At 49.1% G+C, this 22,784-nt stretch overlaps 2 protein-coding genes and 1 long non-coding RNA gene across 4 annotated transcripts in view; 2 read left to right on the plus strand and 1 right to left on the minus strand.

The window, feature by feature from the left end:
• The window catches only part of LOC119104800 (murinoglobulin-1), a 132,249-nt gene that overhangs the window by 43,667 nt on the left and 65,798 nt on the right, over nt 1-22,784 (plus strand). The gene's annotated exons all lie outside the window — the stretch shown is intronic.
• Nucleotides 1,731-13,262, plus strand: LOC119104213 (ovostatin). 2 transcript variants are annotated; one of them, XM_037227880.1, is made up of 14 exons: nt 1,731-1,789; nt 2,909-2,974; nt 3,751-3,863; nt 4,475-4,625; nt 6,371-6,508; nt 7,468-7,568; nt 7,823-7,966; nt 8,502-8,634; nt 9,369-9,523; nt 9,905-10,069; nt 10,519-10,602; nt 11,095-11,293; nt 11,951-12,123; nt 12,722-13,262. In XM_037227880.1, exons 3-14 carry the CDS (start codon nt 3,780-3,782, stop codon nt 12,758-12,760), a joined length of 1,566 nt encoding a protein of 521 aa, XP_037083775.1. In that variant the 5' UTR covers nt 1,731-1,789; nt 2,909-2,974; nt 3,751-3,779; the 3' UTR covers nt 12,761-13,262. The 2 variants fall into 2 exon arrangements, with proteins under 2 accessions (XP_037083775.1, XP_037083776.1); XM_037227881.1 differs by lacking the exon at nt 1,731-1,789 and having other exon boundaries at nt 2,932-2,994; nt 3,751-3,823; nt 3,858-3,863.
• Nucleotides 15,741-18,922, minus strand: LOC119104216 (uncharacterized). The gene is made up of 4 exons (XR_005094895.1): nt 18,807-18,922; nt 18,297-18,451; nt 16,348-16,441; nt 15,741-15,939 (listed from the first exon to the last, which is right to left on the minus strand). It is a non-coding gene; the product is annotated as an uncharacterized LOC119104216 (long non-coding RNA).

Consider the following 22,784-nt stretch of genomic DNA (forward strand, 5'->3'; position numbering starts at 1 on the left):
CTGTGTAGGTCGGGAGCTCTCGACCTCCCATCCCCGTGTGGGTCGGGAGCTCTCAACATTCCACCTCTGTGTAGGTCGGGAGCTCTCGTTCCCAGGTATTCCGGGACTTCTCTGTCCTAGGCCGGAGGGTAGTTTCGCCTCTGGGCGCGGGAGAGTCTTGTGGCTCCAGGTTATCGTGGATTTCCAGGCCCGTGGTAGGTGAGATTTCCATTTGTCAGGCTCCACGGTGGTTTCCGCCGTTTGGCAGGTATGTAGCGTGTGCATGGGTAATTAAACATATTCCGGTTGGACGAAATACAGGTGACGAGGATTTCACGTGCGCAACTTGATTTTCCTCCTGATAGCTGACGTTTTGATTAATGCTGGTCTTTAACATATTTAATGCTGGTCTTTAAGACATATTGCCGAGACAGGGGTGCCGGTAGTGTAGTGGTTAAGGCATCTGCGCATTTGGGAAACCGGAGAAACAGGGTTCGATTCCCCGCGGGGCCCGCCCTTCCTGCCAGGATGAGAGGCAGGCGACACCATATAGTCTCAGCAGCTTGGTGCGTCGTAAAGCCTGAATGATAACAACAATAACACACTGCCAAGATATCCCATGACATAACTCTTAATTATGTCTGTTGAATGCAAATAAAACTAACAAAATACAAAATCCTCAAAACTCGAGCACTCGAGCACCAATGACCTGCCTGTTCGTAATTCGCCTTCAACTGGTCATGACGTCATCGGGTGCTACCAGGACGGGTTCGGCGTCTCCAACAAATCAGCCATCAAAGTCTTCAAGCCGTTCTTCACGGAGGTCACGCTGCCGTACTCCGTGAAGCGCGGAGAGGTCCTGAACATGGCATCCACCGTGTTCAACTTCCTCGACTCCAGTCTGTCGGTAAGAGGGTCACAAAATGCTCTTTACATTTTAGATCGTCTGTGACATGTTCACATGAGTGCAGCTGCTAATCTGTTCTGTTGGGGACTGATTGTCATTACCTGCTGATTGCAAGGACCTGCTCACAATCAAAGATGGGCGTAACAATTCTACCCACATAGCGTTTCGGCCTACATGTAGAGAAACATACTCGGCGTTATACCTGGTGTTATATGTCCCCTGACCGTTAGACGTGGCTCACCAGACGTTTTGCAAAGCATTCGCTAAAATTCCAGCTGTGCGTACCCACACAAAATACAACACTTTTCAACCAAGCTAAGACTCACCCCAAGTGACATTGCACCGCAACGATTTGAATACAGCACTCTCGCACGCCATTGCGGTACATCCTCACAAATTTGTATCTTTGCCAGATACACACAACGCGCTCTCTCAATCGCTACAATAGCGATGAAAACACATTTGGCTGAACGGTTTGTGGTGACCGTCTCTCAGACATCTCCAAGTCCAGGCTTTAAGCAACTCTATCTAAGACGTCACCCTGCTACATTAGCAGACGTCGCAGTGCACACAAGGTGCCAGTTGCAGACATTGCAGCACATACCGGCTACCAGTTGCAGATGTTGCAATGCCCACCAGCACACCAGCTGTCAACCCACAGGTCTCTGCACCGGGCGTTGCAGTGCCCGCTACCGGCAGGTGTACCTGGAGCTGGCGGCGTCGGATGATTACTCGCTGGTCGACGAGGTCTCGCCCGCGGGCATTGACCTGTGTTCCGGCGGGCCGCTCCAAGGTCAGCCACTTCCCGCTGACCTTCACCTCTCTGGGCGAGGTCAACATCACCGTCACGGCCAGACTCCGAGACGGCAACTGTGACCAGCCGAACACCGTCGGCCCCGGCAGGTGAGCTTTCGATGGTTTTTAGTTCTGGCGGCAGGCTTTCGTTAGCTTTTAGCTCTGGTGGTGGGCTTCAATTTATGATGCAGCGTGGTTGTTTGTCGGAACTGCATTGATTTTAATACACGACATCTGTACGCGTGGTTACTCCTATAGAAATAAATCAGGGCATAACTGGCACCAGCGGAAGGTAAAAAACAAAAGCCTATCTAATGTTGCCAAGGCAGTCTGCTCAATATGTCGGTGCCAGCTGAGATTGGCTGGAATGAGAGAAGGATTACGGCCGATGACCCGAGAATCTGGATTCGCTCATGTCTTGCTTCTGGATTGCGCCCGGCACCTTACGTCTCAAGTCTTACACACACGTTCGTTGATTCCGGTCGGTTTTGGGTAGCTATCCACAAACATAAGATTTTCTTTGATGAATTATGTATCTAATGCATCAATTTTGTAATTCGCACAGTTTGCACAGCAATCATCTACAACTGGGGCTATGAAACCTACGCATGGGTCGAAGTAACACAAAAGTTATCGAGTACTTTGCCGCAACAGTTTGGATCAACGGTCTATGTCTAGGAATGGAAACTGCAAGTTATGTAAGTTTTAAGGGAATAAACACATTTGTTCACACGTCGCTGGTCACGATCACACAATATGGCACGCATATAGATGAATCCGTTGCGTCATGTCTGTCTCGCTTCAGTGACGTAAAGGAAAAGGATTCTGCATGACGTCACGTCTAGTATTGTCGTCCAGTTTCACTTCGAACACCCAAAGGTGCAGAATCTATCGGGTTGTGACGTCATTTTGACGTCAAAGAGGTATATATGTTGTCGTCCGATTCACTGCGAAGGCTCCCTGAGACTGCACCAGTTGCAGTATCTTTGAAAAAAATTGTTTACTCCTGTGTGTAGGAAGGGGAAGGGGTGGTGGGAAGAGGCTTGTCGACGCACATGCTCCTCGTTGTTCTTACTAGCTTAGCATGCGCTGGAGAAGGTTTCATACAAGTATCGGCTCAATAAGAATCTTTCCCTGACATCGTCCGTGCTGCGAATCTCCCACGCACCTGCGTTTGGAATGTTATTGGCAGCACAAACACCGTGACCCTCCTGCTGTGACCGACAGTGACACGGTCATCCGTCCGCTAGTGGTCAAGCCCGAGGGATTCCCGCAGGAGGAGACGACGTCACGGTTCGTGTGCCTGGACGAAGGTGAGCGATGACTCTTGTGACAGAGTCATTTGTACGCTGGTCCTGGTTTAGTCCAGCGAACTCACCCGGTGCGTGCGTGCGTGCGTGCGTATGCGCATGAGTGCGTACGTGCGTGCGTTAGCTAAACGGTGGCGTGATGGTGTGCCATAGTGTCTTTGGTGGAGTGCTGTGTAAATAGACATGACGGTGCTTGAGGTGCTTTGCTACATGGTGTTGAGTGAGGGTCTGATGGCTTGTTGCGGTGTGTGATTGGAAGGTTGGGACAATAAGCGCGGAAATCATGCGAGGAGCATTGCAGCTCTAGGTAGAGATGGAGATACCATAGCTTTGTTTTATGCGTACGCAAGTAAATTTGCCTTGAGAGAGCTAAGCAACCAGGACGGGTCTCAGTTGGTCTTAGCAGTATTGCGAAATTTTATTCCTTTTCGATATAATTAAATCCCTATGCAGCTCGTCGTTTATTATCTCAAGCAGCTGTTGTTCCATAACAAACTCCACTTTTCGAACAGCTCTAGTGCGGGCTATAGCGTCCTTGAGGTAATATCACCACGATCTTTCACCGCGTGACGTTGAGCACCAGTACTCTGTCAATGTGTGTTGTGTTTTCATTTGTAATAGTATCGCATGCTTTACTTGCACAACGATCGCCATCAATAGTAGCGAGCCTGTCGCGGATCGTCGCTTAAAAGGCCTGAGGCCATGATGCGACCGTACCCCCTGTTATAGCAGGGCACTGACTTGCTCCCGATGTGCTAGGAGCTGAGCCTCACGTGGAGCGGATCCCGATGGTGGGTCCTGAAGGCCTGGTGCCGGATTCTGAGCGGGCTTATTTCTCCGTGGTGGGCGATCTGCTCGGACATTCGCACGGAGTGAGTTTGTTCCTTATGTATCTCACATCTGTTCATCCAGTTTTGATCCATGACACTCACAGATACCATTGAGAGTACAGCAAACGTGGCGAATGAGTGCATATTCCTCCCTGATTTTATCCTCTCCCTTAGAAAAATAAAAGCCCTTGTATAATACTCGATGATGGGGGGACTCCAAACAACTAACTCCACCCTACTCATTGTTCGAGGCTACGCTTCTTGTTGATCAAACTTGGCTGGGCCAAAGGACAAGTTTTCTGGAAAATTGAACAGCTATGGCTTTGTGTACTTGAACATTTGCTGATGATGTAGGGCTTTATTAATGCACCAATGCTGGCCCACCGTGCGCGATCTGCCAAGTCAACAGCCTAAATACCCTCAGAACGCCATGGGCGGGGGGGAGGGGGGGGGGGGCGAGGGGTTCGACACTCTCCCTATCAAGGTGGAGATTAAAAAAATGTAGTATGGCTAATGGACGAATTGCATTGAATTGTTTGCAACTTGTCTCTGAGATGAAGTCTCTTTTGAGATGCTCTTCCGCTGCCATTGTAATCAACGAAGCTGCCTCGCCGACTTCTCCATGTGTAGTTACCCACGGCCGTGACTGCCAGAACCTGGGCCGCCTGGTGGACATCCCGACGGGTGGAGGAGAGCACAACATGTTGGCCTTCGTGCCGTACATCCACATGAGGGCGTACCTGGAGCACACCGGGCTGCTCTCCCCTCGTGACCGGGACCGGACCATCAACGGCATGAGACGAGGTGAGACAGAGACTCGGAGCATACGGAACTGCTGACCCCTGGGGACCGGGGCTAGATAATCATGGCATGAGACAAGGTGGGACAAAAACCAGGCGGACCAGGCAGACAGGCATGCAATTCAGAATGGTCTGGACCAATCCAGGTCACGAAAACAGCAGCTGGCGCCGACTTGCGCACGCCAACGTGCACCATCAAAAACGGAGGCGTGCGTGCCAAGTGCCTCTGGATTTCAAAGCACTTGCGGCGTGTCAAGTCACACCATCAATGCATCATCAGTGCAGCGTATCAAGTCGTATGCAATCTGTGTTTGGCTATCTAAATGGAAGAGCATATTCCTCTGGTACGTGAAAGGTATTTTGGCCAATGCAGCGCGTCGTTCAGGAAGGACGTCAACAACTCAGATGTGCTCCACTTGCACGTTGATCACTTCATCTCTCACTTGAGCTTCCTGGCGTTCCAATGCGTGGCAAATATCGTCCAAGTGTCTCGGGGGCGTATAAAGAGCACTTAAATGAAAAATAAACAAAACAGCTGGAAAAGCATGTCAGGATAAAGCGCCCAGTAGCACTAATTTCGTGATTGACCGAGAGGATAAGCCCGTGTACAGTGTGGTACGCTGCTGGAACAGCTCGTTACCCCTCGCCATGAGTCACGGTTTTTTCATAACGTGAACGGATAGGGGTTCGATGCGAGCTCCGCCCTGCCGTTCCAAACTAAAAGGGACAGCGCCTCTTGCCGAGGTGTTGCGATGGATAATACGTTTAATGTTTCTAGGTAACCAATTAACGCCACTAGACCAAGTCGCAGGTCATATTTTCCAGATGCATCCTTATAAATGCTCAAGTGTGCATGCTCAAACACACATGCTCTTAACACGCTCATATACAAGAGACCATGCCTCAGAGCGACGCTAACGGCCGTGGTCATTCTTCACTTCTGAGTGCAGCGGTATGTATTGGCACGTGTTTTGAGCATATCTGTATGATGTAGGACTCCGTCAATGTAACAGTGTCATCTCACCGCCAGCGGTCCGCGGAATCGTCGGTTGAGGCCTCCACACGCGCTGGCAGCAAATTACTGTGCCGTGTTCATCGAGAACGTCGGTACTCAGAAAACAAATTAGCTGGGGACACGTTTTTCGCGTCGAAATGCTTACACTGCGTGTCCTATAGCCGGCGGAAATTTGCGCGTGATTGCACGATATGCCAGAAAACCCTCAGAAAACCCATAGAAAACTTTAGATGAGGTGTATCGATCCTTTTTCCTCTCATATGAGGGCGAGGGCTAGGCTGAAAGGGCAAAAATGTTGATGGCTCATTGACACACTAGATACTAGCCTTACTTCCTGGAGAGGTAGCACTGTACGTGTGTAACAGATGTGTGCGAAGACCGTTCCAGCTGCCTTTCCGCACGTGCGATGAATCTGACGATAACTACCACCACGGAACTTCACGACCCCTTTCGGTTTCTGATTGGTGAACATCCTTGGCAGACCTTGGGTAGATAGAAAACGTGTGCCTGGAAATTTGGACAAGGTCATCGCTGGGTTTGGTGAGGTGAATTAGATGGCAAGGAGGAAGCCTCGGTGGCAGATGACACGTGCGGCCCGTAGACCTTCTTGTTTGCCTCAGAGTGTGCCAGATCAAGTTACAAAACTTGAAACTTGTGATCTGCGCTATGCCTGATGGTTCTAGACCCAGTCACGTGACCCATGCTTTCTGTGACTCTCTCATGATGTACCCTAGGGTACCAGACTCAGCTGCGGTACAGGCATCGGGACGGCTCGTACTCTTCGTTCGGCCGGGATGACCCGGAAGGCTCGCTGTGGCTCACCGCCTTCGTCGTCAAGTCCTTCAAGGAGGCGTCCGAGTACATCGTTATTGGTGGGTGCAACATGTCGCGGTACAACAAGTGTTTCGGTTATTGGATTAATTGCAGCACACCCCTGGCGCCTCTAATATGTACTCTTGGCTCAGGGTTGCCTGCTTCTATATATCCACTGTGAGAAAGGACGTCATCATTGTCGATGCAACTGTCATGTTGCCATTATCACCATCATGATCAGCATGAGTCCAGAGCGATAGTGCAGTGCTGCACTACGATCAGAGGTGGTTGGCGCGCGTTGAACGACCCTCGCATAGCGCAGTGAAGAACGACCTTGGTGAAGGTCATTCTTCACTGCGCCATGCGAAGAATGACCTTCACCGCGCCGAGGAAGAATCACCTTGGCTTCGACTCTGAGGAGCTACAGCCAGCCAGTTAACGGGAGCGGACGTGTCAGTGGGATTATGTGGGACCACCGGGCATAGCGGGGCAGACCCCACTGTTCCGTTTGTCTCGCCCATGCGCGAAGTTACCAATGCAAGCGAGAGCCAGCTGGTGCAGCAGCAGCAGGGAAAAGTTGTTCGCTTTCAATAGCTGACCATAGCTGCGCCCTATCTGCTGCCATGTCCATGAGAGAAGTCAGCCATCACCAGCAGGAGTTAACTGGTGCAGTAGCGGCAGCAGAGCGAAAGTTGCTTCCGTCCAATAGTTGACCATAACTTTGCCGTCTCATCCCCATGCCCAGAGTAGAGGCTGACCAAGACCGCAGATAAATGGCCGCTGCAACAATGGCATGGTCAGAGCTGCCTCCATTCGCCACGTAACCATAGCATTCTTATCAAGACAAAGAGGCTCGTGGCCAGCGTCAGCTGGGTGGCACGGTAGCAACACTTTGATGCCTACTGTATCCCATTAGCTGACCATAACCTGTCAAGATGACGAGTCAGCCATTTGCAGTGTGAGACGGCTGGTACCGTGGCCGATTCTCCTCACTAGCTGACCATAACTTGCTTGCCAGACGAGGAGTCGATCAAGCAGAGCGAGCAATGGCTGGTACAGCAGCAGCAGGATGACGGCTGCTTCCGTCCGATCGGCAGCGTCATTCACAAGGAGCTGAAGGCAAGGGATGCGTCGTCATGATGGCGAATGGGATATACCAATCCCCGGCTCCACGCCCGTGCTGCGGGTATCGGGACACAGAGCTCTCAGGCTGGGGTCAAATAATGGAGTGAGGATCATTAACGTCAACAGGCGTACATACGTGCTATAAAATGGTCAGGGCGTAAAAGAAAATGTCACAGATGTTCTTCACATCCACATCTGTCCTGACCAAGAGATGATCTCCGGGTGACGCCGGTGTGTTCACTCACCAGGGCGGCACGGAGCGGGGCGGCCCGGCCGCCCTGACGGCGTTCGTCATGCTCGCCCTCGGGGCAGAAAACAACAAGAGTCTGGAGAGCGGATTCACCTGCCTGGAGCACGGCATCGGTCTGACCAACAAAACACTGTATGCCGAGGTATGGCCTATTAGCTCTGAGGGTTTCATCAGAATTGCTGCTACAGTGTCGCTTCACTTTATGTAAGTTGCCTAGTGGCCCCACACTGTTGACAATGAACGTTTACCGCAAAAGTTCGTATATTTGTTTTTGTAATGCATTAGCAGTTTGAGCGAAACGGTCAGCAATGTTGTTCGTAGTAGAAGATAGCTGCATATTTGGGCGGATGTACGATATTCCGCGCGCGACTCGTCGCCTCTTTCCTATACGTGGCACCAGCTACAGCCGTGAACTTCGCTAAACTGCATCGTATGTGGAAGATAGCAGGATGCGTCTTTGTCGCTTGAAGTGCTGGAGGTGACTTTCATGCTTCGTTTCCCGACTCTGTTCCCTCTCATGCACCGCCCTAGTGGCAATGTTAAAAACGGCACCAGGTTGCGCTAGGCGTCCGTCCCCATTACCTGAGCTCCAGGTCTTCGAACAGGCCGCTGCTCGTGCTCCAAACGCCGCCAAACCTGTTCGATACGAGGAGCTGCAGCTGTTCCATATCGCGCTGGTGCTGTTAGCCTATACGCACGTGGTACTGGGCCGGGAACAGCGCGGCCAACAGCTGGTCTCCGCTCTGATGCAGAAGGCCAAGACGGAGGGGTCGGACGCCCTCTTCTGGGAGGGCGATTGCCGCTCCATCTGTGAGTGACACCTTCCGACAGAAAGGTCACCGCAACTGCGTCCGTCTTACTGAAATGGTACTTTAAATTAGATACGATGCGTCTCTCATCGAAATGGTGCGATGTATTAAGAGCAATAACAATTGTGTGAGTGATGCGGGTCATCTTGAAAAGATTAAACCAGTGACGTCATACGGAATTGCGGTTACATCTTCGTCTGTCAATGACGTCATTCTCCATGACGATAGCGGCAATTCAGTTTGTGTGTAATACCACGTTGGAGGAGTGCGGCGTCTGATGTCAGATGAAAGGCCAATTATATTTCCGTACATGCGCGACGCCATTCTCTGCAGGCAGCAACTGACCCATGTGTGAGTGGTGACATCTGGTAGGCGTCCAGGACTACTCAAACCATCTGGTGGGCGTCCCTGACCAATGACGTCATCCTGCGTAATTTGGTCAACGACGTCAGGCATTCCTGATTAGTGACTCCATCTGAACCTGCCATTTTACCCTAGAGTAGCGTCTAACTTTTGTGATGGTGGGTGACGACAGCATGAACTGTGTGTCTTGTCATTCGAGCATTGGAGAAGGCGGCGGAAACGTCATTCATTACACGGCGGGAAGAATGACAGCCTCATTTTGTGAGTGACACCATCTTCGAGTTTGTTGGGAATTGACCATGACCGGCTTTAATTCCATCCGGCAATATACATTGGGTTGATGGCACGTATGGTGCTCTCCCTGGTCCACAGACGGCGGCAGTCGGGCCGTGGACATTGAGATGACGGCACACATGGTGCTCTCCCTGGTCCACCTCTCGGGTCAGGAGAACATGGAGCAGGCGGCGCGGGCCGTCAAGTGGATCAACAGGCAGCGCAACAGTCTGGGCGGCTGCATCTCCATACAGGTAGACCGTGGATTCCTGCGGTTGTGAGTACTTGTGGAGGTGGTCTAACAGATTAATAGGTCTGGCGGAAATTTTACCAGTGGTTTGTTGATATAAGCATATGACCATAAAAAGGCAGAGGCTGGTGACACCTGACCAGCTGAGCATTGCTGTAATAAGTATGTGTCACCACAGAGCACAACAGTAGATTGGCAGGCTGGTGACGTCTAGCCATGGTCCCTCCCCTCTCCAACATCGACTGATGATTACTTTGAAAGTGCTGAATTTGAGAACAGGACCAGCTGTTGTCGTTACAACGCAGATGATTTAGAACGTTTCAACCGACAGCAAAAGACCGCAGTATCGCTATGATTTTGACGACTTGTCTTTTCTGGTTTATAGGACACGATTGTGGCGATGCAGGCGCTGACAGAGTTTGGCGAACGCACTTTTTCTTCGGAGTTGTCCACTAGCGTTACAGTCAGTGCTGCCGGACCCCCCTTCACACTTGTGGTGGACTCGTCCAACCGTCTGCTACTGCAACAAGAAAAGGTGGCAGATTTTGAGGTACGTGGCTGCGGTAAGCGTGTGCTGCTAGCTTATTTCAGTCGGCGGGTGTTCGCTTAACTTGAACGATAACTGCGAATGTAGCTTACCAGATGAAGAATGAAACACAAAATATATTAAACTCTTTCCTCAGTGTGGCTCTTTGAGTCCAAACTCTTGCGTCTGACTCAAGCAGACGATCACCTTGCTGCTAATAGCACCCTTCATCGATTTTGTTTAAACATGTGGTCATTTCGTTGATGAGGATGCTAAAGCTGAAGCTACTTTCTATCCCAGACGACGTTCCCCATGTAGGAGCTGGTCTCTGCAGTCAACAGAGGCACTTCTGATGACTGCACGGGCCATCAGAAGTTCCAGGAGCCAGGAACTTCGCTGTGTTCATCCGGCCACGCCCATGCTTCTTCCGCTTCCACTCCCACCTCTGCCTAAGGCCGTCATCTTGCCCGCAGCTGCCAGCTGAGGTCACCTTCACCGTCAGTCCAGCCGGCTGCGTCCTCTACCGCACCAGCTTCCGCTACTCCAGCCGCTCCCGAGTATGTAGCATGGTTATGAACCACGACCTGTCAGCTATACCTGCCGTGTCATGTCTGATGGGACGGTTCCGTTCTCACGATTGCCAACGGAAAACGGGGGTCGGCTCCAACAATAAGCTTAAGAAATTGTGTTGGCGCTCTGCTCCAAATGGCGTTTGTACCTTAGAGCACATTTGCTGGCAAGATATGTTCGCAGTACATTTCATTTTCTATCCCAGATAACTTGATCTGGTGTTTGTTGCGGGTGGTTTCTCAGGCTGTACGTGTACGGTGCGCAGCACTGGTCTGCGTTGAAAAACTACATGTGGCTACGGTCAGGTGCTCAAATGCTTATACAATTATTACCGACTTTTAGGCTGCGTTGAAAAGCGAACGGTCGCGCAACCATGCATACTATTAATTTTGGGCAAGTTCTCATTCATGAACAGGTGACGTGGATTGCTTCACCTGGCTTTGGTGAGCCGATGCTAACCCCAAAGCCACCGTGCCCAGTTGCCGAAGCCAGCATTCTCGCTGGCGGTGACCTCGGAGGCTCGTCCCAGCCGCTCTCCAGGCGGTTCGTATGAGCTGGAGGTGTGCTCCGCTTACATCGGGGACTCTGGCGAATCGGAGCGCGTCATGCTGGAGGTGGAAATGCCCTCGGGCTATTTCACCATCAGCAGCACACTGAGAAGTCTCCGAAAAAGCGGCGGTACGTGGAGAGTAGCCTCCGAACCAGCGACGGTAAGTGGAGAGTAGCCTCCGAAACGGCGAGGACTGTTCTTCAAAACAACGAACGTTTCGAGTCCGAGACAAAGGCTCTAAACAGTGGGGGTAGCGAGTGATGGTTGAAGGGGAGAGGGAGAGAGCGATATCGAGAGACATTTGGGGGGGGGGGGGGAGGGGAGAGCGATAGTTGGAGGACTCCTGCAAGTGTCTGTGAATAGAGTAAAATCACCAACAGTAAAGTCAAGGACTGCAAAGCCTCTCCGACTCAGCAAGCGAACAAGTCGTGAAAATGGCTGCGATATATGCGTCGAGAGAGGGCGCTGCACCTGTCTGCCACGTATTTCGCAATTATGTTTTTGTCGCTTCTGACTACGTGGTTCGTACTGCACCCACGGTAATTTCGTCTGCAATAGCACCAACACAAACCGTTGCAGAACTCTTTTGTCATAATAACCCCGAGGCCTACACAAAGCAGGTGTCATAGGCACCTGGAGGAGATGTTGCGCCTCCCTGCGTATATGCATTTCTGCAAGTGTCTGTGAAACTACCATGCTATGTTTTGTTTGGTCATTACCCGCTTCACGAATGGCTGATGATGATGATGACGATTCTTACCAACCCCCACTCTCTCCATCTACAGCGGTACGCAGATACGACTTCAGCAAGGGTAAGGTGACCTTCACGCTGTCCAAGGTCACCGAGGAGAAGGTCTGCCTCAAGTTCCGCATCATTCGAGAGAACGAGGTGGATGGCCTGAAGCCGTCGGTGGTGCGAGTCTACGACCTCTTCAGGCCTGAGGATCGCAATATTCTGGTGAGGGGTGTATGCCAGCCAAGCCGTGAATCACGAGGTTTGGTTTCGATCCCAGCGCTAGGAAGCTGTCCATTGCTCCCGCTCCGTCAGGAGAGACGTCGCCGCGGAGCTGAGCATCCAGTGAGTCCCAAAACAGCGAGCAGCGACGCTGGTACTGTGTGTGCGGTGGACAGCACGTGGTGTATTTCCTGGCCGGAAGAACACGATATGACGGTGAAAACAGACACCGAGGACCAGTGGAGCTTGCTTTCACGTTGACCCAGTGCCCAAAGTGCTTTGTCGTCTGCTATGTAGACCAGGTGTCACCTCAAAACCTGTTAATAACATAGAAAAAAATAACCGTTTTCTGTTCGGTGCTCGAAAATGTACTTAAAAAGGGACGCAACACGTGACGTCACGCGCCCTTTGATGCACCGCCAGCGACTGCGAAGCCCCTGCAGCTTGTGAATAATATTACTCGACATCTGTAAAACTCAACCCCCGTACACGGATACTTATAGCTGCAGCCTGTGCATGACTGTTTTGGTGAGTGAGCGGGTGATGTGTTTACAGTTGTGTGACGTCACGTCATGCCTATGACGTCACGTCTCTGTTTCAGGAGTACGAGCTCTCACCCGTGTCTTCTCCCGCCGCTTGATACTTATGTTGAAGACCGGTGTGTGCCTCTCACGGATCATGACTGGAAGACACGTGACATGACATGTCATGTCAAGAGGACGCCGACGCTCTGTGATTCGATCGCAGACATGCAGCTTAAGCCGGAATATTTTGCTATTACAAATCTGACTGCCAACATTCTAGATCAGCATACGAAAGATCGCTTTTAACCAATGACTGCAAATGTGCTGCGAAATATGTTTTCAGGCACACCGACTCCTTGCTGTGTCGCCTTGCCGTTTCCCTGTGTGCGAGCGATGACCCTGAATATTGAGTAACTTTTGTCCGATGTGTGCAACTGTGTATGAACGTTTGTTGCGGCACCGCCAATTTAAAATGCGAGGGAAATACACTGGGCTGCTTTAAATGTTCGGTCTTTCTTTTATATTCTGCCTAGCGCATGTGCATTGTATTCCACCATTAAGTGCCCTTACACTTGATTTGTTTTCCAACCCTTTGGAAAAGTGAAAATACACTAGAGCAAACGTGCCAGTCATTCCTTGTCAAACGGTATTCCCATCTTCGAGATCGCTGGGTCATGTATAACACTTTACCTGCGGGTTTGTAAGAAAGGCTTACAACGTGAGCCGGTTCAAACCTGACATTTAATGTGACAGCATGGCATCGATAATCTCATATAGGCGATTATTTTGATGACACAGCTGTTGCTGCAGAGGTATTTATTTAGACGTGTAGCAGCTGTTCCATTAAAGGAGCCATAAATCATAATTGCCCACTCAAAATACATAGAAATATACACCTTTGTACTCAGAATTGAACAAGGCACACGCCTGGTTGGGACTGGTGTTGCTGCATGCTACGGTCTCGTATGTATGATATGGTACACCTAACAAGTGCGATGTTATGGAAAACTTGGCCTTTGGCCAGTCATAGTGGGTTTAATGATTGACCTAACAACATAAACAAGAACCAGTCATGAGATCTTCTTAAAGAAAATCCACTTGTTTTTGCCATGCTCTATCTTTATTAGTTTGGAAACGCCAGGAGGAGCGGTCACCTTGACCCCCCCCCCCCTCAGCTTGCGTTATGAAAACGGCGAATCAGGGCGAGGATTAGCCCGGCGATAACCGAAGAGAGGGGAAGCGGAGAAAATCTGCTCCCTTCCTGTCGAGCTCGGGCGATAGCTCAAAAATGTGCCAAAATATCAAGTAAAGAAGTGTGACAGCTGTTAGTTGATCAATCGTATCCCTTTTACCGAAATAGCAAGCATGGGGTCAAGATAAATTAGGCGTCAGTAAGGTCAGAGGGACGTTATGACCCCGACTTTCCGTGAAAGCGCATAGCCGTGAACAGACATATATTAACAGAACAAAAGAAGGCTGGAAGAGCGTTATTGCTTCAAATGCATAGAAGCGCATGTTTTCCCGTGCCCAGGTGGGTCCCGTCCTGGGGATCCGGCGAAACGGCTGACGGGACGGACGGCGAGCCAGGACCGGGTGCCGGAGACGAGGACGTCTGAGGACGGCAGCGTCACACTCAGTGCTGGCGAGCCAGAGAGGACCTGAGATCGAACAGGTCACATTGGAGTTAGTAAACAGATGATACAGTCAGCATTTGCATCATCCAAAAATAGTGCGTATACCGATTACCGCCCACTAAAGCTCATTTACCCAAACGAATCTAAGATCAAGCGTTAGATCAAGCATACCCAAAGATTGTACATATATTTCTTGAAGGAAAAACAGCCTCACTTACAGTCAGCTATAGTCGGGATTAGCAGTAATGTCCGTGTGTTTACGTGACTCACACGGCATCAAAGCATAACAAAATGCTCGGTCCGGCAATACAGCCCTGAAGATACCTGCGTTTGAAAAGTACCAGACCAAGTATCACCAATCACTCGAGAGCACCAGTCATCCGAACATCTGCTGGTTGGCCAGTGTTGCATGTCATACAGACCAAAGAGATAAGACAGTAGTAATAGCCTTATTCTCTGGGAAAATCCAGGAGAATTGAGATATAGTTGGTTTGATATTTCGTCAACATGCGTAGGCTGCATGGGCACAACATGCCCTACTATTTAAGTCTCTTTGGTCTGTAAGTTGCTCAGTGTATTAGCGAGGAACATTATACAGTAGATAAGACAGCAGTATTAGCCTCATTCCCCGGAGAAAAACCAGGAGAATGCAGATATGGAGATAAAGTTGGGGTTGATATTTCGGCAGCATGCCTTTATCGAAACAATAGCAGAAGGTGAATAAACAATAAAGGACAAGCAACACTTCTGCCATTGTTTCGATAAATGCATGGTGCCGAAATATCAACCCGACTTTATCTCCATTCCCCTGGTTTTTCTCCGGGGAATAAGGCTAATACGACTGTCTTATCTGTATATAACGTTCCTCGCTAATGCACTGAACAACTTACAGACAAGAGAGACTTAAATAGTGCGGCATGTTATGCTCAGACAGCTTACGCATTCAATCTAGGCAATCACACTATTGCATTGCACTAACCGAAACCCTACACGGTTGTCAGTGTCAATCCTTATTTTCCGTACGATTTACCTACGATGTTGCTGCAGACACCGCAGACGTTGCAACCAGTTGGTATACTTTAGTGATGTAGCCTCAACTTATCTGTTTTGATCATATGCTTTTTAATAAGGATATCTCCAGTTTATCACTTTCTGTAATGCAATCTTCAATCTGAGAGTATTTTCGTCTAGTTTTGCGTTACTGGGCACAATAGTTTTTTCCATATTTTCTCGTTGATTTTGTGGGCAAAGCTCATCATTTGCAAGGCTCGTACTTCATAACGGTAACAATCCGTAACACTCATACCTCACAAAGCTCACAATCTGTAACACAATCTGCAATGCTTGGTGTTGCAGATTTACTTTTTATAAATTTGTGATGATGTTTCAAGTGATTTACGGGCAAGTAATGTATCTCTCGTCGAGCAAGTCGTCCTGAGGGGTTCCGATTAACACCACCGTTGTTTTTATCCTGGATGCGTTGTATCACGATCAGTGCAGTGCTCTTCAGTGCAACAATTGCATCACAAACACATGCCCGAGCAGAACGAGTACAAGTGGTTTACTTACATCAGAATGATCTATTACTTACTGAAGCGTATGGACCTTGACAACAGTTCATCCACAGCCAGATCTGAGTAGGCGCAGCCTGTCTCGTCCGTCTGTAACAACGGGAACAAGGTAACGAGCCTCGTCAAAAACAACAGAAACACGGTGATGTGTCTCGCTTGTAGCAAATCAAGCACAGTAACACATCTCGTCTGTAGCAACAAAAACACGGTAGCACACCTCTTCTGTAACAATGATCATGTGATACGGTGTCTCGTCTGTGACAGCACACACGAGGCAACACCCCGGCTGTGTACAACGCTAACCGATACAGAGGTCACCTGTCGGTCACGTGACGAAAGAGGGTTTGGTTTCTCAGCAAACGTTGATGGTAATAATCAGCCCTGATAATTATTGGCTTGTCGAGGCATCACAGTCATGACCCCGTAACTCCGACGCCAGGTCAAGATCTCACAAACAGTTGTCAACATTCTAGATAGCCCCAGCAGCCACAGACTCACCGTGAGGGTGTCACTAATACTGTTAGCAGGACCGCGCCTTGTCGTCACGTTCACCGTCACGGCGGCTGCAATCAGTGGCTGACCGAAGGTGTACCTGAGGTGCGCAAGGTCAGCGAACGTCATCTCGTGACGTCTGAACACGCGTCCGGGTGGCCGGTTGGATACCCTTCGCTTGGGTGGGGTGGGGGCTAATTTGACCCACTGAGATCTCAGAAAATAGGAGAGCTAGAGACACGAATCCACAGGGTGTGTTTGCTTGTCCGTTACACGTTACACTTGTGTCAAAATTTGAGGTTACTAGATTATGATCTTCAGGTCAAATGGGGTCAAAAAGTAAGACTCCAGATTAGTGTCCGAACTGCCCCCGGACCTTGTAATGCAACCAACGCACCTAGACACCTGTTGTAAGGCAAAATTAACTTGTACCTTTCTAAGGTCAGTGACCTTGTTTGATCTTCCAAAGGTCATAGTGACGAAGCTCATGCAAGACTGCTTTGATGTTTGCATTTGAATAAGCGTCAAGGATTATGTTAGGCCGTACGTCCCTGAAAACAAATTGTTTACCTGGTTCATTTTAGATCAGTGACGTGTTCTGATCGTTACGAAGACCATGAAAGGTATGCAATGCGGTACATGTTATCAATAAGTTCAAAATAATAACATAAACTACTTCATAGAGGAAGCTCATAGAGCAAGCTCAAGAAAAAACAAGCTGGTTGTGACATTGATCTGAGCTTCATACCTGACCCTAAGTCAATGTGATTTGTTAGTTAAAGTGTCGTATTGCTTAAGAAACTGCCTTAAAGATGTACAATTTATTTAACATTCCCTTTTGCATCAGATTGAATGATTCCCTAGATACTGTTTTCGCTAAAATCATGTCGTAGCGTTGACCTGCCGTAGGTAAACGACGCTATATGGTACACCTAGATTTGTCTTACCAAACGATCCGCTATTTAATTGTCTACAGATAAGCCAAATTTGGTGTGGCCACATTGCACCGTTCGGAAATCATTCCCGAAAATGCTCCGGGGTAGGAGGTAAGTTGGCCGAAGGATCTTGCGTTGTGAAGCTTCTCGAAGGCAAAATTTGACGATATGCAATAAAGAAGACCAACCTTGCTGTCAATCGGCACAAGTGGTCATCAGCCTTCGCCAAAATATTGGAGCACGTTGTTGCGAAAGGCATTTCGAACGCATCAAACGAAGGCTTCCCCATAACAGAGAGATCTGTGACAGCAAATCAGCTTCACCGATTCATGCAGATTACCTTATATTGCCTGTCACTGCGCTTGGTCCAATTAAATCACGTTTGACCCAACATCTGAGCAATTGTCGCGCCACTGCGCATACTTCACGTGCCGCGTCCATTGTTATTGTTGCTACCATTGCCTTTGGAAACGTGTCGATATCTTTGATGTTAATTTATCCATGTGTGCTACCAACAGACAATACTCTTCCAATGGTGGGTTTGTTTGACCTTCAACTACTTCACCTAGGGCTGCCATGACCCGACATTCAGAAAATCGCCTACAGCATACTCAGTATGATTTGTTAAAAAGAGATAACTCAGAAATGTGCTGGACAGTTTATGACTAACGAAGAGTAAATTTCTGTTTGCATATATGTGACATGCCGTGATAAAAACATCACCGTTGGTGCCTTGTAACATTCAGCCTGTAACATATAATACGGTATCAGACTCTTTAAGTGTCGAAACACTAGGTGGTCAGTGTCAGGAAATACTGGGAAAGCAGAGTTCTCGCCACATAACGGTATGGTAAAACGGGCATGTTTCATGACATCGGAAACCCTGTAAAAATGGCCGGTTGGTGAACCGTTTTCCGCAAATCAGAACCTAAGGCACAACAAATCGCTCTGCACATCAAGCCTCATTTTTGGCGATGACGTCATCAGCTAATGCACCATTTCCCGCCAATCAGGGCTTACTTGGCACAGACGTCGACGGTGATTGTCTTCTCTCCCTTAAGCAGGTTGTTGGGGCTCTTAACCTTGACCTCGAATGTGGGCAGCACATACTCCTCCACCAGGAAATGTTCGGTTTCGGATAGTGCGTTGGTCTCCACACGTATGCACCAGCACTCCTGAAAGTCAATGACAAAGGCTACCGAAATGCTCCCAGCGGCGCTTGGGTGCACTTAGGCAGCTTTTGCGGTCTTGGGCACGGCTTTGCTACTTAGTCGAGGTATGTACCAATTCATGCCAGTAGATGGCAGCAGGTTGCTGAAAGGCTTCATCAGCATCGACTCTTTGATCAGAGCGTGATCTCACCTGGGAGGAGTGGAGGAGGTGTGAATGCAATACGCAGGACACTTGACCTTCATGTGGCCTCATCAAAGGCGATTCCTTTATCAGAGTATGATCCCACCACACAACGAGCGGAGAGGCTGAGGAGTATAACCGTACCAGAGCTGACTCTCGACCTTCATGTGACCTCACCGGGGATGGCTCCTCGGTCAGCTGCAGCTCCAGCTGGATGAGGCCTCCGGTGGTCTTGATGTCTCTCCACTGGACGACGCGAATGTTGTCTAGGGTGGTCACCGACACCACAGGAATCTGAGGAGCAGTGTCCGATTGAGAATTAAACACATCGGCACATGACTTGCGCTGAATTATGCAGCACTGCAGATGAGTTCCTTTTCAGCATGATAACAACTCTAAAAGCACACCACAACGCTTTGTTGCATCAGCGCCTGTCACCAATGAATAAACCTGGTCGGGACTTCGGCAGCCGCTCACCACTACCTGCCTGCATTCCCTAATGATACTCTTATCCTCCGAGCAGCGACCGCTGGACATAGGTTATAGCCCTCCTCAGATAAACACCCATAGGGTTTGACAGTGAATCAATGCGATGTTTAACAGGTCGCGTTTTTGATAACAGGAGTGAGGTCAGTCCGCAGGGATATGACACGGATCAGGACTTTGTCCCCGGGACGGTATCGGGGCTTGTCCGTCTGAACCAGTGTCACCAGCGTGAAGCCCTTGATGGACACCTGAAAGACAGGGAAACAGCATGATGCAAGGACTTGTACGCCAAGTAGGCAGACAGTGGCAAAATTGGTAGCACCTTTCTCGGGATGTGCTTGTAGTGTATCTGTAGTCGGTGTACCGTTTGCATTTCTAGTTTGATTTAGTGCTCGCTTCTCGTTTGTTGAGTCACTTAGTTTGCTTTTATCTTGAGGTCTAATTTAGTGTCAGTCAATCCATGCTATTTTCGCATTCATTTTGCACTGCTAATTTTAGTCTTTGTTCTGTCTGTTTCCACTCTGTTTAGTTCTAGGTCTAGTCTGTCCATTTCCGAGGTTTCGTTGTTTCCCTGACAGCATCCACGAGGAGTTGAGGCGCGGTGTTGGCGATGGGCGGTCATCAAATATAGTGCACCTGAAACCTCGGTGTCTTCGACGTGGTGGCCGTCTACATATCAATACAGCTTGCACGGTGTTGACAACTAAGATTTGTACTTACGAATGGATGACTTCATACAACGGTGCACAAGGTCATCTTAAAAAAACAAGACTACTAGAAAAGCTAATGAATCAGTTGATGATATCCACACTTTATTTCGGTGATAAGCAGCACAAAAACTGACTAGTCCCACCCACACGCACTCAGATATAAACACACACCACGCATTGCTGTATATCACTGACAAAGGGCGGCGCAGCAGGGGGGGGGGGGGGGGTAGGGGTATTGTTCTCGCCGCCCATCGAAAGGGGTGGCAGAGTATGTTTTACCCCACTGGCATCAGTGCCCACTTTTTCCCAAGCAAAAAAAAAATTGCAGCTACACATACGTCCATCAAAAGTTTAGATGTGTGAGACCCTATGACTGAGCTAGGGTACTGAATCGGACTAAAAAAAAACTTTTCCTGCATCACGTACATGGGCGACACGGACTTTGAGTTAAGGGAAGGATTTTCAGGGGCTTCCAGGACTAAATGGGGCTTTCTCACAGCGCGGGGGCTCCTGGGCACTGTCGTCTTCAATGAGTGAAGCGCCGGGACATGTCCTCTCTCCCTCCCAAAGAAATAAAAAAAACTGAGTGGCCATCATATAACTTATCCGGCAAAGGGTCCCAATAACATGAAACAGGGCCTCTTGTTCCAAAACAGGGCCTTCTGTGCATAGGGGAGCCTCCGCCTGCCAGAGAGGAATGCATTTAATTCACAAAGGGGCGTATAAAGCTGGCCAAGGGGCCTCGTCACCCAAAGCGGGACATCCTGAGCCAGACCCGCCCGGAAGAGTTTTTGGGGTGAGTGTTTCAGGGTCATCTTGGCTTTCATGACGCCATAACAACGTCATTCAAAAGCGTGTCATTCCATAATCAATGCGTATGTTGGTTTGAATCGTAGCATGCATTGGAGCACAGTGATGCTAGGAACTTGGCTGCGTCTGCACGAAATTTGGCTGATTGTGTTAGTACGAAGGTGCACATATGGTATACGGTAGAGGAGAAACTGGTAGCACCAAAACGACTTGGTCTCCGCAGGTCAATAGGATATCCAAGGGATTGGCGCAGTTCCTGTTGGAACAAGATTTGACGTATAGTGTTTGCACGGCGCTGTGCTTCATACAAGCATTGTTTTTCCGGCATTACCAGTTGGTATGGAGTATTTGCATGCGGCTTATAGGCTGCGACCTGATGCCATCCATTGTGCTGGTTTGTCGTTGGGAATTTCTGACAAAACATATGCAATACACCGAACAAAAATGGGTTATGCTTCACTAGAATTTTGACGCTTTCTGGCTTACTGGCTTTTTCACGCGACGCGACGATCCAGAAGCCAGGAGCCAGATCCAGAAACCAGCAGCCACAAACAAGGAATGCGGCGATCAAGACAAAAAAAAAATATGTTGAGGCGTTCATATCTGGCGTTCTTGAGCGAGATTTCCAGACATAACTGCAGAGAATAGGTTCTCAGTCAATGTTGTGCAAGGTATGATGACTGTGAACAAGCTATGACATATTGAGGAGCTCCTACAATATCGGCTCCCATCCAAATGCATGCTGTTGGCGGACGCGTGTCCAGAAGGGACCTTTCCCCCGAGGTTTTTTCTGAGTAGGTTTCGTACGGCGTGACGTAGCCGCAAGATTAGTCACTGATGTACCTTGCAAGGTCACCGACCCGTGGCGGGTCAAAGTCGGGCAATGGTCGCCAGTGAAGATCATGGAATCATCCTACGTAATCGTGCAATCTGCTGTGACGGAGTAGTGTTGCATGAAATCAGACACCTTTGAGCTTTTTAGGCAATTGGATCGTTGATTTGAGGACACAAAAAATCCCGTTGCCCTTGGACCAAGCATAAAGGTCAGACTGATGTCAAAATCCGATGCGTTTTTTTACAGGCTAGTTTATCTATCGGGCAGTTTTTTAACGCTCGTTTTATTCCCGTGAAGCGTCAACAGACGGCTGATTCAAGCTTCATGAAGATGAGAGGAGGTCATTAACCTAAAATGATCCAGCGAACCTTTTTGTTTTTAGGAGCATGACGCCTATCGTGGTCCTTAACGCTATTACGAAGCGGAAATAAGCCAGTTTCACGAAAGCCCGTAGTTTCTTAGATTCATAGTTTGCAGCTTTGTCTGCGTGCGTGGTTACGAAAAAGTGGTGGAGTTCGCCATCATGCCCTCACAATGAAAAACACTCTATCGTTTGTAAGATTTCTATATACTTTCTGTCACAGCTAAATATGTACGGCAAATATTATGTTTCACATAGTCCTTGCGCTCTGGTAACTTATTGACGAAAATATGGTTGAGCTACACCATCCGTCACTAAATAAACAGCCACCTGCTATAAACACGTTTTGATGCGATTGAGCTGTTTAAAAAGGACTGCTGAAAAAAATTACTGTGAAAGGTTGAACGTGAGGGGGAGGTATAAAGGCCTGGCGAGGTTGCATGAGGAGGTCCGATGGCGCTTCAGACAACAATCTGGGGTGAGACCTTTTTGTGACCTTTTGTGAATTTGTGTGACCTGAGGATACGGAGCTCGAGACTTCAAACGGGGAAAAGCTTCAAGCAGTTTGACACAAGTGAGCTCACATACAGGCATGCTTTACTTGTTAATTCAGTGTATCTAGCTTTCTGCGCTTCCGAAAATCTTAAAGGTGTTTAAATGAACTCTCACTCCCCCAACCCCATCCGAGCGCATCGCATCCAACCGGCCGCCGGGCTGATTGTTAACACACTTCCGGGTGGCCGGTTGTGGCGCCCACCCGGAAGCGTGTTAACACTTGGGGTGGCCGCCACCCTCCGCTCGGGTGGGGAGGTCAATTTGACCCCCACTGAGATCTCAGAAACTAAAAGAGCTAGAGACGCCAAATTCAGAGATATGTCGGCCTTTACCTGAACTCACTTGGACCAAAGTTTAAGATTTCCGGGTCATTGCCTTCGGTTCAAATAAGGTCAAAC

The sequence above is a fragment of the Pollicipes pollicipes genome, unplaced genomic scaffold, assembly GCF_011947565.3.
Source record: "Pollicipes pollicipes isolate AB1234 unplaced genomic scaffold, Ppol_2.1 Scaffold_6052;HRSCAF=7182_pilon_pilon_pilon, whole genome shotgun sequence".
Classification (NCBI taxonomy): domain Eukaryota; kingdom Metazoa; phylum Arthropoda; class Thecostraca; order Pollicipedomorpha; family Pollicipedidae; genus Pollicipes; species Pollicipes pollicipes.